General features: G+C 43.2%; 1 protein-coding gene across 1 annotated transcript in view; it reads left to right on the top strand.

Moving 5' to 3' along the window:
- Positions 1-19,354, top strand: part of LOC122788223 (CD63 antigen-like) — a 397,284-nt gene that overhangs the window by 229,839 nt on the left and 148,091 nt on the right. Inside the window, exon 2 of the mRNA XM_044055242.1 lies at positions 9,454-9,527. Coding sequence (XP_043911177.1) covers positions 9,454-9,527 — 74 coding nt within the window. The remainder of the gene's footprint in view (positions 1-9,453; positions 9,528-19,354) is intronic.

Here is a 19,354-nt window from a genome sequence, read left to right as displayed (position 1 = left end):
ATGTGAGACTGACAGTAAGCCACACTTAACTGTGATAGCCGCATATGTACTGACACATTAGGCGTACGCTGTTTGTGAGTCATAACCTCTGCTCGGCTGGTTCGACCCATACACCACCTCCAAGACCAACAGTATCCTTGACATGGACACTACCAACATGTGACTGCTGTTCCACACCTGGGGTTATCCCCTCATTGGTGGAATCCGAACATCTGCTACCCACCCTTGTTAGCCACATACCGGCACCACACACTTCACGGCATACACAGTAGATGAGTACTACAACACCAACTACAGATGTCGTATGACAGCGGTAGTTGTTGTGACACACGTGCAGGTGGACAATGCACATGCAAACACTGAGACATACCCCAGTGCACTTCATTAGCACGTACACGACAATATGGTTCATGCTATTCCACACAGAGCCATGATGGTACACACCAGATTACAGACGACACTCTGGGGGTGCGGTCCCACGGACATACTTTACAACAACAGGTGGGGGCTGTTACACAGTGGTGTACATTCCCATGGGTGGGGTGACTCACTGGTCAGCCTCGGTAGGGCCACTGGATCCCTCATCACATACTGCATAACTAGCTACGTACACATTACTGCGACACATTCCGAGATGTACCACAAGGCATTATGGTGGTATGTCAGTAGTCGTATGCAATACCCACATCTGCTCACACATACAGCTGTCACTCTGGAACATGACAGTAACAGGTGATGTTGGCAACATGCTGTCTGATGGCTTCAATGCTAACATTACACCCTCTCACTCCCTGCAGGGCCACATTTCTTGCAGGAACATTGCGGTGTACCTGCAGTCACACCTACACAGTACTGACCTGCACTCTATATGTCCTAGGACACAGGCCCCTTGTCACCCTACAATATCCCAGGCTGTGATGTCCACAGACCTCTGAACAGCATGTCTCCCCACTGGGACACCATATTCAGTAATAGCCTTGTACCAGACATTGTGGCCCCTGACTGGCACACAGTGACAGTAACACTCCACACAGGTGGTGCCACAATGCATGACTGGGACTATTGCCCTACACACCTCACTGGACTGTTATGAACGGCTATAGGGCACATCATCATGGACATCATTTGCTGAGTCTTTGTTGTGCTCCAGTCCTTTGATGCCAGCTGGGTTGGTCTTATTGGGGCCACAGCATGCCTCCTACACCTGTTGAACACCATTCATACAGTCGCCAGAGTAGTTGATGACGACAAGGGGGTCCACATGGCCTGCATTGTCCTCTCGCTGCCATTCGGCACCATTCTCCATTCTGGTATTGACAACATACACATCCACCTGCACATCACAGCATATGTCTCCGGATGTTATGCAAAGTGGCTAATGGACAGGACACACACACTGAGGGTGGCATACCATATCGCATACTGCATTCTAGTTACACTTGGCATCCCACAGTCCTCAGTCATGGGGCCCTCATGTTCGGTATATGCTTTCCTGAGGTACAGACTACCACTGAGAGGACTTCCCTGCCTAGCTTTACAGACCACTGCATACCCAGCACCATTGTTGCTCCACCAGCTGATACAGACCCCATCCATACAGGTGTCACTGTGACGGATACCGATATGAACATCGTGGCCTCTACCTGCATGACACTTGGCATGAACATCACCTTTGCAGTACACCATCCACCCACTGGTTATCACATAGGTGTTAGTCCCCTATATACATGTCGCATTGTACATGTTTGTAAGACACATGTATGTCACACACACTCCTGTGATTACCACATTGCCACTGTGGCGTGGATATCCTTCTACGTGTCCACACATGTCTGTACTGGGTGTGTAGCTGGTACATAGGCACCCATTGTACCTCTGAACACCAGACTTATACACACATCCATGGGTACAACACCCTGCTTAGGGTGTACCTTACACAACAGCTTTACATAACTCAGCATTAAAACGCCATGACGTTTATTGGGCTACGACTGTTAAAGTTTGCGGCTTATGTACAGACACCACGCCTGTACACATTTGCGGACTACATACTCAGGGGTGACCTCTGCTGCAAAGGCAGGGCCCATGTCTGCAAATATGTTTATGGATATACTCCGCATACACGACATACACAATAGCCACTATGATCATGATGCTCAGGGATATGTGCACACACCCGACAGTGTGTGGCATGTGTTTGAGGGTTGCATTCCCAGACCGGACACTCACCATGCTTTGGGACATGATTTCTATGTACATCATGCATGGACAGTCAGTAGCAGTGTTCATGTGATACCTCGCTTGGTGGATGGTGGACACATGTACACCAGGGATCACTGCAGTGGCTGTACTGTGCAGAGATGCAGGTTACACATGGCTCTTCTGTTCACAGGACACTACCCTAGAGAGTTGCCACTGGTGTGCACACTGTAGTTGTTGTTACACATAGACTTGCCAGACTGCATGGTACCCCACTATGAACCTGTGGAGCTATTACAAGTCCTTTGTGCATGGTTACAGGTATAGCCCTTACAGTTAGATTGGCTGTCATGCTATTACAATGTCCCATGACTACAGGCCATATGTATACTGTTATTGTACATGCCAATCATGTTCATGTTTGTCTGTCACATCTCTTCTGCTATTCTAGTATGGGAGTAATGTTTGCGTCCTTTGCAAATGCACAGAGTGGATTACATATTATTTATTTCATCATAACTGTTTATACATATATTAATTACATACTACTCACATCACTATATGATACCTTTGTTATGCATCATATGCCTGTTCTCCTGTGTAGCATATCTGACATATCAATCTACTGTACTATACATTACACATGTTTTACATGGTATCCTATAATTCAAAGCATACTTGCACAGAGGGTCCACCTTAGACATGTCATTGACGTTATATGCCCATACACATGCATACTATATCTACATATACTCTCCCCTGCTATGGCACGTAATTATTGGACATACCCTGCCACTGACAGCGGGTCGTATGACATTGTTCTGTTTAAAGCCGTCATGTTGCATCCCTTGTGGTGTCTGTGCTGTTTACCATGTGGCCCACTGCTGGATGCACATCTTCTACAAGCATTAGTACAATCAGCAAGACATCACTACATAAATACCATTCCCCACTTTATGCATGGTGGACACTTTTAATTACTGCAAACCAGGCTATGCATTCACTGACATAACGTAATGCAGAACTTACTATACATACAGTTAGTGTTCTACATACCTTGATATCGTTCTGGTGTTTCGTCTCTATCTCGCTCTTCTGTATCACTCTTTCAACTGTTTTACGGTATGAGCATACAGTTTGCATATCTGGCAAGTCATCCTTATATACGTCTATACCTGCAACATGTGGTTTACTGCCGCCAATTGGTGGTCCAGTGTGACTAATTATGTGCACTTCAGCTGTGCAGCTACTCCATTCACCAGTTACATGGCAACAGTGGGATATAATTGAATTCTCCACTTGGGCGTTGGCCATTTGCCCTGCCTTCGGGGAGACGGCCTGTATTGTGTTTTGTTGTGTGTAATTGCAACTGCTATGTGTAGAGCCAAGTCTATTTTGGAGTCATGTCCCCCGTGGATTGTGTGTGACGGCTTGAGTATGTGGTTCTACCTGTGATTGTACCTGTCATCCCACCCATCTGACAAAGGACTATTGCAAACACCTGCAACATCGCCGTTTGTTCCATTATACGACGGATACAATTTTGCATGGCGCCTTTAAATGTGTCTCTCACAAGGTATGTTAACGGTTCAGCAGATGTAATTGACTAATGAGATGTTTGGGCTGTGGTTACGGTCTGTATTGCTATTGTTTCCAGTGTGGGGGATGTAGGCGGGTGTACATAGCATATACAGTTTTGTGGGGCTTGCATTTCTACGTAGTCCATATATATGTGTGTGGGCCCCTTCCCTAATTACAGTGCTATCACTTAATAGACTTCTGTTACGGGAATTTACTTTGGGCCATTGTTAATTGGTTTCTATATGGTATGCAGGTGAGGTTGATACTTCCATACCTCCGGATGTACGGCGATATGTGCAGGGATATTGGTAAATTACCGTTATCCCATGTATGTCTGTCCCAGATATTTGCAGTCATTGCAGTGGTGTTGGTGTCAGACTCTCTGTCACATGGCTTGCCACCTTTTCATATGGCCATAGTTGGACACTTGCGGGTCACACAGTGGTGTTTACAGGCTGACATATGGCCACGGTCAGTACACAGGATAGCACATACTTTTATCCTCATCACATACCAATTGTTCTTGGTCCTTCACTACTTATCGGTTTGCATGTAACATTTCCGTTTCTTAGATACAGGCATGAGTATTTCCTGCAACTATTGCATATTATTTGGGACATACTAATGTCCTAAACTCTCGGACAGTTGCCCTTTGTAATGTTTCATGTCAGGACACACCTGCCTAGATGGGGCTGTCCCTCCCAATGTGGGACAGGTGTTTACCGCATCCCTACGGCTAGCTATACCCGCACCTACCGTAATCATCTACCTCCGAGTTGCCACCTACAGACACACGATGCGGACACACACACTTTAGTCACACGGGAACACACATGGCACCCTCAACACACACATACACAGGCTACATCACTCACAACCACAGTTGTACACAGTACCTACGTGGACCGCACCGCCACTAGCGGTGACTACATGTCCTTACTATCGTCATATTGCTCGCGGTTCTACTGTTCCAGTACTGTGTTCTTTCTGTCTTTCAGCCTCCTGGTTACCAGTGTCGGTGTGTGACACATTCCATAGTTGGCGGTATCCTGTTTATTTGTACCTCAAAGGTGTTTTGAATGTCGTCGACCTATCTATATATTTGCAGATGTCAGTGACCCCTTGTATATCGACATATATCACACTATCGCCCTTTCTATCTGTATTATATATATATATATATATATATATATCTATGTATATATATATATATATATATATATATATATATATATATATATATATATATATATATATACATATCTCAGACAGGGGTGGTGACAGGCACATTACGCCTTTCATGGTGTGTTTGTCAGTGTATACTGTGTTTCCTGGACTCCGCACGTTTGTGTCTGTACCTGTCACATTACACACCCACCATAGGTTAAGATTACCTCCCATCCCACTTTGCGAGGGACAGTCCCTCTTTATGCAGTTGTGTCCTGTGAAATATTTGTAAACATAGCAAATGTCCTGCGACTTTGGGACAAACGTATTCCCTATAGTTTATGTCATGGTTGCATAACACACTTATTCTGTATCTGACCCACCTACATGTTACAGGACACGGAACACGTACCTGCGACCATTACTAGAATAAGCTTTTTATCTATGCAAAACACTGACGTTCTGGTTTTCGTACTGGCCGGGTGTATGTGTCTTCCTGCAGACATCTGGCGTATGTCCCACATTGGTCATTTGAACTGTGGCAACCCTACCGTACGTACATCTTGCCTAGCAATAGTGTTGGGTGATTGTATACATGACTGCCTGTTCCACTCCTGGCAGTGGTCGTTTTACCCTTCAGAGCAGGCGCTATTTGTTCAGGGGTGACTAATGCTGGTGTCACCTGTTCTGTACATCATTGACCATGATCTGCGCAGTGGTTGGTGATGCTTAGCCCTGTTTCGTGCATATCCGTATAGTCATATTTAAACATCGCTTACCAGCTGTGAGCAATGCTTAGTCCCACTAACGTGTGCTACACATATTCTGATGACCTGCATCCGGAATGCATTACCCGTGCCGTCGGGATTATGTTACATCCCTTGCGGGATGTGGGACCAGGAACATGCACGACAGTCACTGCATGTACCACTTGGACATCTGGGGGTTGTACACGAATTATGTCATTTTGTATGTGCAGTACACTACAGCAGTTACTCCACACTGCACTCACATGGATAACTCTGTTAGTTTACAAACTGATGGGTCCAGTTAATGGTATGTCCATGTGATGTTTACTGGCTGTACTCCGGCACTGGGTATGTATATCACAATTAGCTACACCCAATAATTTGCTACACCTTCATACGACCGTGGATGCAGCATGCCGGGGTGACGAATGCATATCATGGGTACATCCCCTGCCTTGACACAACATCCATGATTACATTTTGTGGAGCCCCTCAATAACACGGCGGGTAATCCGTGATGACTGTGTGTAGGACAGTGCTTACACACATGTGCTCCCGTGATTGCCTCTGCTCCAGTAAGTGACAGTTGCTTACTCGATGTTGTGGCGATGGGAGTCACTGTTTGCCCCGTTTGGTGTTTTGCCTCTGACAATCGAGCGTGTACCTACTGATGTACCTGAGAACCTATACACACAGCACCGACAGATGCTGATAGGCACATCTACTGTTCAGGTGTTGAGATTTCCATGTTCCAATGGCTGTGGCGTGTACAATGTTTGAGGGCTGCCTATGTAGGATTCCACAGTGGGCCACCTATACATCACAATTTACAGGTAGTCGTGTTTGTGTGCCATCCATGTTACTGTGTGTGCAGGTGGGGAGGGGTGTCAGTCCGTGGGAGTCTACACTGTCAAGGTATGTGCTATACGTTCCCTCTTTGCCAAGGCGTAGGCATATTGGGCATGCCTCCGTCTGCCTACTGGGGCTGGCACAGTGTGTCCGTGGTCTGGATCCCTCTGTGCCTGTGTTGGCCTTAGCAATTGTGGTGGGCTGTGAGGCCCTCCCCCATTTTGGCCCTGCTGCAGCTGTTTCCGCAGGATCATATTATGTAGCATGGCACATACTATGAAGATGTGGGCACACATGCCTGGAGAGTACTGCAAGGCTCCACCAGATGTGTCCAAGCACCGGAACCGTGATTTCAGCATCCTGAACACATGCTCTATGATGATTCTGGTTTGCGCGTGTGCCTCATTATGGCGTTCTTGCATTGGTGTGTGTGCATTTCTGATGGGGGTCATCATCCACGGCTCCAGTGCATAGCCAGCATCCCCCACTAGGTGACCTTGTGGGATGTCCCCCCTGACAAATACCTGATACAGCTGTGAGGCATGCCTGATATGAGAGTCGTGGTAGCTTCCAGGGCTGCCAGCACACACATCCATGATAATGCCCTGGGCATTGCACATGACCTGGCAGTTGATGGAGTGGAATCCCTTGTGGTTTATGTAGCGCCTACCATACTCACTGGGTGGTGACTTGATTTGTATGTGCGTGCAGTCTATCGCACCCTGTTCCTCTGGGTAGTTTGCCACATGGTGGAAGTGACGCATATTGCTGGCCAACTCCTCCTGAGTTCGGGGGAAGTATATATGCTCATTAGCATGTGGTAACATGGCATCCAGGAACTGGTGTAGTACCCTGGATGCCAATGCCTGTGAGATCCCCATTATATCTCCAGTTGGCCTTTGAAAGGTACCTGTGGCTAGTATTTGCAAGCTTACACATACCTTCGTGTCCACTGGGATGGGTTCCCCTCTGTTGTTTCTGGTTCTCAGGCGTGGCAGGCACAGCTCTACTATTTGCTGTAAGATGTCCCTGTCCACCCTGTAATGCTCTACTATCTCCAGATCATGTAGCTCCTGGTAGGTTACCCTTGGTCTGAACACTCTTCTCCTCCTCCGAGGCCTACGGTGGTTGTCGGCATCATCCTCCACAACACCGTCGGTCTGTAACACATACTGATGAATCACAGCTATGGCAGCTCCCAACATGTACATTTTAAAAGTTCCCCATCTGTTAACACCTATGGTGCGGTGTTTGGGAATACACAGGTGTGCGTTGGGTGCTTTCACACTTTATACTGTTTTGCTGTGAACACTGATGATGTCATAGGGTGTGTATGTACGATCGTGGCTACAGGGTATCTTCTGTGTTTTATTAACGGAACCACTATTGTGCTGCCTTTGGTGTTGCATTACATTTGGATGCCGTGAATTACCTCCTGCCCTTCCATTTACATTTGTGCACGTTACACCTACCATTTGCTAGCATGCATCCAGCTGCCTGCTTTCATTTGTACTTTCCTAGACCTGGCTTATCTTGCATAATGTATGCTATTGCCGATCTACTGTGGGTTTGCTTTGCTCTGCCATGACAGTTCTCCTGTCTTTGCATTCCAGGTCCTCCCCTCCTTTCTTTGCAATCCTATGCCTCCCCTATCCTGTTTTGCAGGTTTCTGCATGCAGGCTTGTCTACTGCCGTCAATTGGCCGCCGTGAGTTGATTGGTGTTAATTGCTCATTAGTACGCAAATTACCCTGCTTCGGCATTTCCTTCTTTTCTTCCCCTGACCTTCCTGTTTGTCCTATTGTTCGCGGCGCATGCATGCGCTTACCGGGTTTCGGGCACGATTTCATCCCCGTACACATGCGCTTTCGGGCACCATGTGTGCTCTCAGCTAAACGGTTGTATACCTTCCTCCCCACCCCTGTCCTGCAGCTTTGCTTAGCAACGGCCAGGCCAGATTTGCATTGCTCCAATGTGCTTACTGATACGGTGGCACACTCCTCTGCTGATGTCATGTATCACCTCTGACACACTCCTCGGTGTTATAGCACTGCGCCGTCAGGTACATCCTTAATCTGGTGGGACGTTTGCGATTCAGTATTACCTGCCTCATTTGCATGGCATTGACTACTAATTCATAGTTACAGCGCCGAACACTGTCACGGGCCCCTGGCAACCCTTGCGCCTTGCTTGTGGTGTGCCATGCCTACCATTGCATATTATGGTGCAATCCTAATTTGTCTTTCATTGCGATTTTATGACATTTGTATATATTTCCTTTGTATTCCTATTTGCACACACATGCCCTGTGGTTGTACTGTGCATTACTGTGGACATGACATTAAATGTTGTTTTTTAGGTGTTGTACATCTTTTCTTGTGCCATTGGCTGTGTATTTCGCCATTGACATATGCTAACTTTGTAATACATGAGTCTGGTCCACTTCCATAACTCCGATGTTCTGTTTGGAAAAATGTAAACCATGGTTTTGGTTTACATTTCCATGGGCTTGCGCTACGCCTGCACCACTTCGTGAATCGCTGTATGCCTTCATTAGCATGGTGCAACACTGCGCATGGTGTGATTTGCATACCTATGCCGAGGGCTGCATAGATCTGTGCGTACGCCGGTAGTGCACGTGGAGTTGGTTCGTACCTGAATCGCTCGGCGGACATATCTGGCGTTGTCCCGCATACGCTACGCCTGCGCCCGGTGCAGGCTTCATGAATCTGGGGCACCATCTATTAATATGATACACAAAACCATAACCATATACATGACATATATTAATATGATTACCTTGCTCATTACAGCTGGTGTTTATGAAGTAACACAATGTCTTACTCCTACAGAGAAATGTCATGTAAACACAGGCTAACTTACTAACTGTTACCCCTTTTTGTTTTCAGGAGAATCAGACATGATGACTGGGGGACTAAGTTGTGTCAAGTTTATGCTCGTGGCCTTTAATTTTGTCTTCTGGGTAAGTATGAAAATTACATCTCCGACAGTGGCTATCATTCCAATATCCACTGCAGAACTACTAGTTACAGGACTCTAGTGGTCAGACACCTTCAAAAATCCCTATAAGTGTACATTGAAGAAACAATCCACACACAGAGTAACGTCTTATTTAATTTGTTTGTATTTTTAATTAATTAAAATACATTTTTGAACACAGAAAGTTTACTTGTAAAAGATCTGTGTAAGGATAATAATTACATATGTGCAGAGAAGAAGTGGCAAGTACATAGAACATCAATCATATTTACAAGATCATTATTTAGAAAGGCCTGAATCTCGTGGGAAAATCAGAAGGCTGTGGGCTCTAATCCCATACCAACTGACTGTTAGCATTTTCAATAAATGTAACATTGTACTGTACACTGAGGAGACAGTAAGATAATGTCCTATCTGATATTTACCAATACCTGTCAAGTACTGAATAGCCCTAGTTGGTAGAAACATGTTCCAGTACTTACAATGTAGCATGATATATGAGGAATACTGTACTCCTGAGGTGTTTCCACCTAGATGACATATGAAACTGAAGCCCCATCTTCTTGAGTTGATGTTAAATCACATGGGTGTTAAAGATCTTGTAACACTTATTAAAAAGATTATGAGCTTGTATTTGCTATAATAAATGGATAAAGGAAAAACAGGTATAATATTTCACATATGACATCAGTTGCTATCCTTTCTGTACAAACTTCAGAATTTAAGCACGTACTACAGCGGAGTTTACATTTATATTGTAAGGTATCGCCTATCATCCTGAATTCTAAATTCAATAGTTTTTCTCCCAGTGCATGTTGTTTTTCTGTATAAGTGCATTTGCTTCATTCATTTATTTTAAGTACTGCAGTTCCAAAATTAGCCTCATTAAACTTTCATTTGTCTACTGTCTGATAGACAATGCATTCATTTCAGGGTCATTGGGGGAGTTAGAGCCTTTCTCAGCACTCAGTGAACACAAGTCCTGGACAAGACATTATTCTATTGCAAGTCACATGCATACTAACTCACACAAAAACAGCATGCACTCTGGGTACTAAGCAGTCTGAAGGCTGGGCTTACTGAAGGGCTAACTGCACAGCCGCACCCTACTGCCATAGTTATAGCTGTGGTGGTGAGGAATAAAAACAATATCACATACTATTTTTGCTGGGGGGCTGTATCTCCAGCTCCCTCTCAAGTAGGGGTTTGCAATCTGTAAATATACTACTCTTAAGGGGTAGTTAATGTCCTTTTTTCCAAGATGGTGTGACCTCAGAGGTAGGATTTCAGAGATCAGGAGTGTGGAAACAGACTACCTATACTGAGGGGTACAGGAAGTGCATAATGCCATGATATATTGGGCAGGTCTAGCAGTACTGGCAATGTTGGCCACACTAGACTGTGAAATGTAAATCTGCCTTCAGTGTCTCAAAGCTGCACCCCCCCCCCCACACTCACATGTATAGACAGTTTGAAGGATCAGAAATTTACCTACAGTATGCTTTTGAAGTGTGAGAGGAAATTGGAACATCCAGCAACAATCTGCATTGAAACTAGGAAGACATGCACACTCCACACAGAAGGTATCACAGCCGGGATCCAAACTGGAGGTTCAAGTGTTGTGAGGCAGCAGTGCTGACCGCTGCATAACTCATATACTACTAGTTATTTTGTAATAATCACCAAAAAGGCCTAATACATTCACATTCTAAAACTTATTTCATTTTTTTCTGTACCACATGAACAGCTCCTTGCCACCAAGTCATCTTCCCCTTCACAGGTACCCTGAGATGAGTTACCCTCTGTACAAAACCTTGCACAACTTTGTGCATTTTCACCAGTTTTATTCCTCATAGTATACATTTGTGAATCAGCTTTCGCAGACTTTCATGAATGTCTTTTTAAACCATACAATTGCATGTACCCTTTTATATCAGATTTCTCTCTAGTTTCTCCACATACTCCAAATGCCAGTTTCTTGTTTTTTCTATAACAACTTAAATTCTAAATATATTCCACCTTTTCCAGGCACATCTCCATTCTTCCAGCAGCAAAAGAACTTTTGAATACATTCTCTTATCAAGACTTTTTTCCTTGGCTCACCTTACTCCAAAAGTCGATGAAAACTCAAAGCAAAGAAAAAAAATAGATAATTTCTGAGCCATCATCCATAATATCCCTGTACAATATCCTCCTTTTTCTGAGATCAAGTTTGTCATTCCCTCACTGCATTGAAAATTCGGGTCTATATTAGCTGAACGAAACACAAACAAGACCGAATGTGCTTTGGGCAACACAAATGCAGCGAACACAGTAAATGCCGAAGTGCTTTTCTGCTGAAATTCAAAAAACGAAAAGTTATGTTTGTCCAACCTCGGAAACCTGGTGTGATAATCAACGTAAAACAAATGTCACTAATGCGCTCAGTTAATCTCAGCACTGAGCTTCTAACGTGAATATATGCAGAAAGCAGCAGTTCCCCACTATATACAAACCATATCCTAATAAACCATAAATGTGCCTAACTGTGACATGAAAACACCTAATGTAAACAAAATAGGGTACTTACGTATTATCGCAACCAGATTTTCGCGGTTGCAAATTTAGAATACTTCAGTACAAACGAGGCCACAAACCACTGTAAGGTGGTATTTAGGCTCTGGTTTTTATTTGTTGTGGACTAGCTTTGCATTACAGGGTCTGTGAAGGGGAAGACAAACATTTGAGGAAACCCGCTTCCTGTTTTCAGAGTGCCTTACACACGCACGCTTGAATTAGAATGCCTGCTGTTGTTCTGACAAATGGATTCTTTTGACTGTGTGGAAGGAAGCCTTCAGAGAAGGCAAATGGTTTTGGTCACTTTTTTTTTGGGGGGGGGGGGGTACTATTTGTAAAGACATCTTCAGGTCAAAATTAAAAAAAAAAAAAACTGCTAACAGCCAGAAAGTACAGGAAGAAGTGCATTGTCTGGCAATAAGATGTTTTGGGAAGTGTTCTTACTACGTGTGTGATCATGAAAGTGAGTTTGAGTTTATCTGTATTTGTAAAGTATGGCCATGGGGACACTTTGGTAGCACCTTAACTGAAATTATTGACTGAGTTTGTGTAACTCAGCACTTTACCTAACCTAAGAAAAGCAGCAATCCTTGCCCTTGACATATTTACAATCTCATATTGTCGCAGGGTGTATTTAGTGACTCGCTTTTCCAGTAGCTCACATTGTCTTGACAAATGCAGGCACCACTGTGTAGTTTCAGGAGCAAAGAGATACAAGCTCGCACCCTTTCTCCTCTTCGTGGCTCATCCTCACATTGACAGAGTAATGTTTTCTTCTTCACAGTCCCCTTTATAGATTAAGCAACCTGTTTCCGCACACACATACCAAATTATGGCAGTGCGGAAATCTGGTTGTGATAATACATAAGTACCCAAAATAGTGTTTGCCTGCATAACAAAAAGTAAACATTAACACATTCTGAGATTCCCTTATCCGGTATAGCTCACTAACGTAAATGTGCAATAGTTACTGACCTTAGGGTTAGAGTGCGGGTTAAGGTAAGTGCATGTATAGTAATACATTCAACCTACACCTTAGGGTTAGAAGTAGGGTATGTTTATATTCACATACTTCCTGCATTGGTGGGATTTTGCATGTTAATTTAAATATATTTTGCAGTTTTAACAGTATTTTGCACATTTAACAGCACCTACCCTTTATTGGTGCACAATGTATGATATTTGCACTATGTGTTCCGTAAATTTCTTAACTGAATAAGTCCAGTCTTTATACCTTTTGCTGCTAGATGGAGGTACGTCACAGACAGCATTTGGCCAAGTATGACAGTTCGTTTTTCTGTTTTTCGCTCATTTAGCGGTTCGTCTTTAACGTACTTCGAGATGTATGTGTTGCCCAAAGCGCATTCGCTCTTACTGTGTTTCATTCAGCTGATATAGACCCAAAAATTCTTATGCACTTTTCAATGGCATAATAATTCACTTGTGTACTAATTCACTTACAGTGAGTATTTTGATGCCTTCAACAGAATTATTAGCATGGTGACTAGAGAAAATATAGATACAAACAGAAGACAATGAAAGGAGAAACCCTTTCAAGTCTCACCAGCTGCTTGCTCCTTCTATCACCTGCTGTAGATATCATTTAGTTAGTTCAAGCCACTCTTTTCACTCTGTTTGTATCTCTTACTTCCATTTTTTATATGTTCATATATGTTTCACTCTTGCTGCTGAGATTTGTGTTCCAGGATTTATTTTGTTTAATTGGAATGCTTTTAAGATAATTCTTAGCTTCTCCAAGGACAAAACAAATTGTTTGTCTGACAAATTGCTTTTGATCTTCCTTTCACTCCTGCTTACACCATGGAAACATGTAAATTTCCTTTATGGCTCCCCAGTCATTTAAGGCTTTGTTAATAAAGATGGTCCACAGCATTATTCTAGGAGGCGATTTGAGCATGGGTAAAACAAAAGCCTGGATACCAGCCCATTTTATTAACCAGGAATAATGAAACAAGTAGAAAATTTCTGCCTTAGTTGGCTAAAGTGTCAAAAGACCTTCCGCAGTTCCAGATTTAAAATCCCATTAATACCAATGTCTTTAACAGAGGTCCTTTTTGAAAGAATAGCTATGGACATTGTGGGTCTTCTAGACCAATAATGGCTACCAATATACATTGGTTGCACTAGACGGTACACCCTTAAACCAAAAACAAGGCTTAACAGACCTAGACACATGGGCTAAAAGAGCAAATAAGAGCAAGGATAAACGTGAATAGGAAACTTTATTTTTCCCATTTGAGTGTTATTGTCCTGCATAGGACTTCATCAGAACTGCTACACCCTTCTCTGAGGCCATTTCCTTTATGGAAAGTCAACTCCAAGGCATTATCCAAGGAGCTGGTTCTTCTCTTTTAAAGAATGGGAATACCCAAGAACATTTTAATGGACCAGGGCAGTCCATTCATGTCCAAAATTATAAAACACTTGTTACAAGACCTTTCAAGTAAGACAACTTAGGATGCTAGCCTAGTACACATAAATAGATGGGACTGGATGTCAGGTTCAAGAAAACCTTAAAGTCGACACTGAAGAAGGTAATGGAAGCTAATGGAGAAGACAGGACCAGTTATTACCATACCTTATGTTTTCTGTTAGGGAGGTTCCCTCAAGCCTTTTTGAATTGTTACATGAGTGATGCCCCAGAGAACTATTGAATGTAGTCAGGGGGAACCCTGATAAGAAAAAGAAGAATAAACCCCTTTTAGGGTTATAAAGGAACATGGGCATTGTCAGACCCCACTCTGATGGACCTCCTGCATATCCACAAAACAAACGGCACCAGAATTACCCATTGTAAAGACTTAAACCTTGCCTGTGATATAAATAAGACCTGCTGGAGAGATAGGTATATATCCCAGAGACTGCCCCATCTATGGAACAGGCTCCCCATCCATGTGAAGCAGAGTTCCTCCCTAACCCCAATTCAAGTACAATTTGGACAATTGGAAGGGAAACTGGAAATTCATCCCTGGTTTGGCACCTAGGTCTCAAATGGACACTGGTAACCTGTAAATGGTTCACCTCCCAGGCCCCTGCTTGTAAATGTTTCATCTTCCAACCCCCTGCCTATACTTATCAAGGGTACCAGAACTTTTCAGAGATTTGGGATGCATGGCTAGGCTTAACAAGGCCCTTGTGGTCATTAGCTTAGTAAACACCAATGAACCTATGAACATTGCAATGATACTCAGAAAAGGATACAAACATTACTACCTACAGAAAGGGAGCATATGGAAATGGCTTAAACTAGCCAATAAGGAGTAAGTAATCAAATCCTCAACAAAGAACATTTCAAGTAGACAACCAAGTTCTGGTCATAGTCCTCTGCAATGAAAATAAAGTTTTAGCTAAGCAACGCCATGGTGTATAGGTATGAAGCCATGACCATGGTCCAGGTGACTCGGGTTCAAGTGCAAATTGGGTATTTGAGGCATGGCAGGGAATGATCAGTGTGCCTATGTTGGGAGGGTGGTATTGCATTGGTGCAAAGGCATAGTCTCTTACACTCCTATTAAAGGCTGGATCACACCTCATTACCCAACACAACCTTGTGAACATCACTGCGCAGGGATGGGGATTAGGGCTGTAAGTCACCCACCCAAGTAAAGAACCACTATGTTCAGTGGCAGCTCTCTGCTTCACTCTGCTTCCCTATCACCTTGTCAGGCCTTGAGGAGTTAGGGTTGAGCCCATGGACTGGCAAGGTATAAAAGTGCCAGACTACTCTTTCAGTAGTAGGAATAGTGGTGGGTGTCTCAATAGGGAAGCCCGTTGCTAGTACAGATACATCATCATTCCAGTTAAGACCTGTTCGCAAAAATAAACAAATCAGTTATTAACCAAACAGCAATGCCCATGCAAGGTCTCTAAGAGACTTAAATAAAGTGAACTACAGGTAAAACAGGTGGGTAAAAGAAAATTTGAACAAATCTACCACATTAATGAGCCCTGGAGGAAGCCAGAGGCCAATGTGGTAAGAGAAGAGCTTGAGCATAGTTTACTGGCAAAAAAGAATCAGTTAGTCTGAGATCCATTCCAGAGTGACACAGTGTCTAAGACAGTAAAACAAGATATTCTAGAATTCTTCTTAAGGAACAAGGACTTTTTCTCAGATTAACTAGATTACTAGAACAGACCCCTTTCAGTACCCATTAAATTAAAATGATAGGTTTATCGGCTCGTCCTAAGCTTACTGCTAAAGATGACTGCTGAGAACACCAGCACATATCACCCAGTACTGGTGAGATACTAACAACTACCATTAAGTAGACTTTTTCCACTCATCCCCTGTGAAAACTGGCAATGAGTCAGAAAGTCATCCAGACTAGTTTTCAAGGTTGATAGGGAAGTACTCTGAGTGACAGGTAAGGGCAGCCTATTCCAGAAATGGGAAATCTGTTCGGTTAGGTCTCTGTTATGCCATATGGTGGTGGGGATGTGGTAGTACAGGTTTAGGTCTCTAGAATAAGTATTTGCCTTACCAGTGGTTCAATTTATTCATTGCACAGAAGGCTTGGCAGATATCATTCCTCAAGAGTCTGTGTGAGACTGAGTATAGGGGGTCTATATTAAATTAGTGAATGCTTAGAAAAGCGAATGCTAATTAATCGACCCCTTTTAAGCGAAAGCTTAAAATCTCGAACACCCAGAACAGCAAATTTTTTCCCTGGGAAAAAAATTGCTGTTCCGAGAAACACACACACAACACAAGCACACCAAAAAAACAGCAATCCACACACATACACTTAAAATCCTACATCTGCCCTACACTAAACTGTACATACACTACTGTCTATCCACTTACCTTAACCCAAACCCTAACCCTAAGGTCAGTCACTATCGCACACTCACCTGACCTGCGCCCTAACCCTAACTCACCTAACCCACACCCTAACCCTAATGTCCGCACAATCGCACTCGTACCGGACCCCAACCTGTAACATTCCACCACAGTGCTGAAAATAGCAAAGCCACAGAAATGGCCAACCGAATTCTTTCCCTAGGAAAAAATTTGGTGTTCTGTAGCTTCGCTATTTTCAGCGTTCGCTGTTTTAGGGTTGATATTAGAACATTTGAAGTTTTAAAACTTCGATGTTCTAATATAAACCCAGTATAGGGGTTCCTATTATTTATTTGAAGATGTGTTCTATCGAATGCCTCTTCATCGAACTTGAAACCACGAAATTTGAAAACATTGAACGTCCACATAAGCAATTTTCTTTCCTTGGGAAAGAAATTTCTTGGCCATCCTCATCAGTTTGCTATTTTCCCCACTGTAGTGTGATCTTGGAGTTGATATATTTAGTTAGGGGTGTGTGGGGGGCACGTCCCCCCACATTGGGGGTGTGGGGGTGTGAAGCCCCCCACTTTGTAGTGTTTGTGGTTATTTGTTGGTGTTTGTAGGGTAAGCGATTTTTTTCCAAGGGAAAAAAATTGCTTATGTGGAGGTTCGATATTTTGAAATTTCACTGTTTTGGGGTCAATGAAGAGGCATTCAATGGAATGCCTCTTCAAGGAAATAATATAGACCTGAGTAGAGGGACAGAGCTTTTAGTCTATCATAGTAACTAAGGTACAAAGACATAAGATGTTTTTGGAGAGAAAACATTGAGGTGTGTGAAGCTGGTTTAGGTGTTTGCTGAAATACATGCTGAAGGTATATTATATTCAATGACGGGCCTAATAATTGATACATTTAGACTATAACTTCTTTGGACCTTGATAAGATACTATGAAGGATAAGGTGCACAAGGGAGAAGAATTTTCTAACCACCACAGAGACATAGTGGTCATAAGAGAATTTGTCAACATATGTACCCAAGTCCCAGATGACTGTGTCAAATTTAAGTGGAATGTTAAATATAGAGTAAGTAGTAATGGCGCTGGATTTTCCAAGTGAAACCATGCTGCATTTCTTTCTGTTGTAGGTAAGCCCATAATTATTACACTAAGCATCTGTTTGGTCCATCCCTTTCCTGATGGGATGGTAAGTCTCAGACCTCATAGATTTCCTGAAGCTCAAAAACATACCACACTAAGGAGATAAAAACAATACTAAAATTAGGTGTGACTGAAGAATCCCACAGTGAGTGGAACAGCTCCATCATCTTAGTATGAAATCCAGATGGTAATATCTGTTTCTGTAATAATTCCCAGAAATTAAATAGCATACCAAAATGTGATAATTATCCTATGCCCTGGATCAATAAACTGGTGGACTGGTTGAGGAAGACCTGCTATTTCACCACTCTATATTTGACCAGTGGTTACTGCCAAGTCCCTCTGTCTGAAGGCTCCAAGAAAAAACAGCTATTTCTATGACAAAGGGCCTTTAACAAAGTACATAGCCTCCATGAAGCTCTGGCTACTTTTCAAAGGCTATTGGATAAAGTCTTAAAATCCCACCTGCCCTATCCCGCAGCCTTTCTTTATAGTAAGTTGACTCATTCATCAGATTGGGACTCCCACCCCACCACCCCCATAAATTGCAGACAGCGTTGAACTCTCTATAGCAAGTGGGTCTCACACTGAATGCCCAAAATGCAGAATAGGCATGACTGAAGTAAGGCATTTAGGATACTCTAGAGGTTAGGGAATAATTAAGCAGAAAAAAAGAAAAAGAAAATAGATGTCATTGAGAGAGAGATGGCCAGTGTCCCAAACCAAAAAGTTAGATGGTCTTTTTTAGGGCTTGCTGGGTATTCTAGAAAATTCTTCTCAGATTTTGTTACAGTGGCCTGTCCCCTTATCAACCCCACTGGGGGAGTTTAAATGGACACCAGAGGCAGAGGTGAATTTTAAAAGCCTTAAACAAGGACTGTGCAGATTCCATTCTGGTTTCCCTTGATTTCTCCAGACACTTCATAGTCTATACTGATGCCACTGTGGAGTGGTTAGCAGCAGTCCTTACCCAGCAATCAGGTACTGAACAAAACCCAATCTGTTATATAAACAAAAAGTGAAATAAAACAGAAAGCTAATATTCCACCATTGAGTGAGAATGCATTACAAGTAAGTGGGCAGTTGGAACTCTATTATTATTTTCCGGCCAGATAATTCACTCTTTTTATAGACACCTCCTCATAGCTTCATTAGCAGAAGGAGGACAATGTCATAATTTGCCAGTGGCCCTGACCTTACAACCATTCCATCTTAAGATCCAGCACTGACCTAGTGCATACTATATCAGTGTGTCTTGCCTATCTAGGGCTGACATAACTTCTAATGGCTTAA

This window comes from Protopterus annectens, chromosome 13.part0, assembly GCF_019279795.1.
Source record: "Protopterus annectens isolate FY-2018-M chromosome 13.part0, PAN1.0, whole genome shotgun sequence".
Lineage (NCBI taxonomy): Eukaryota > Metazoa > Chordata > Ceratodontiformes > Protopteridae > Protopterus > Protopterus annectens.
This window is presented reverse-complemented; position numbering and strand designations above follow the sequence as displayed.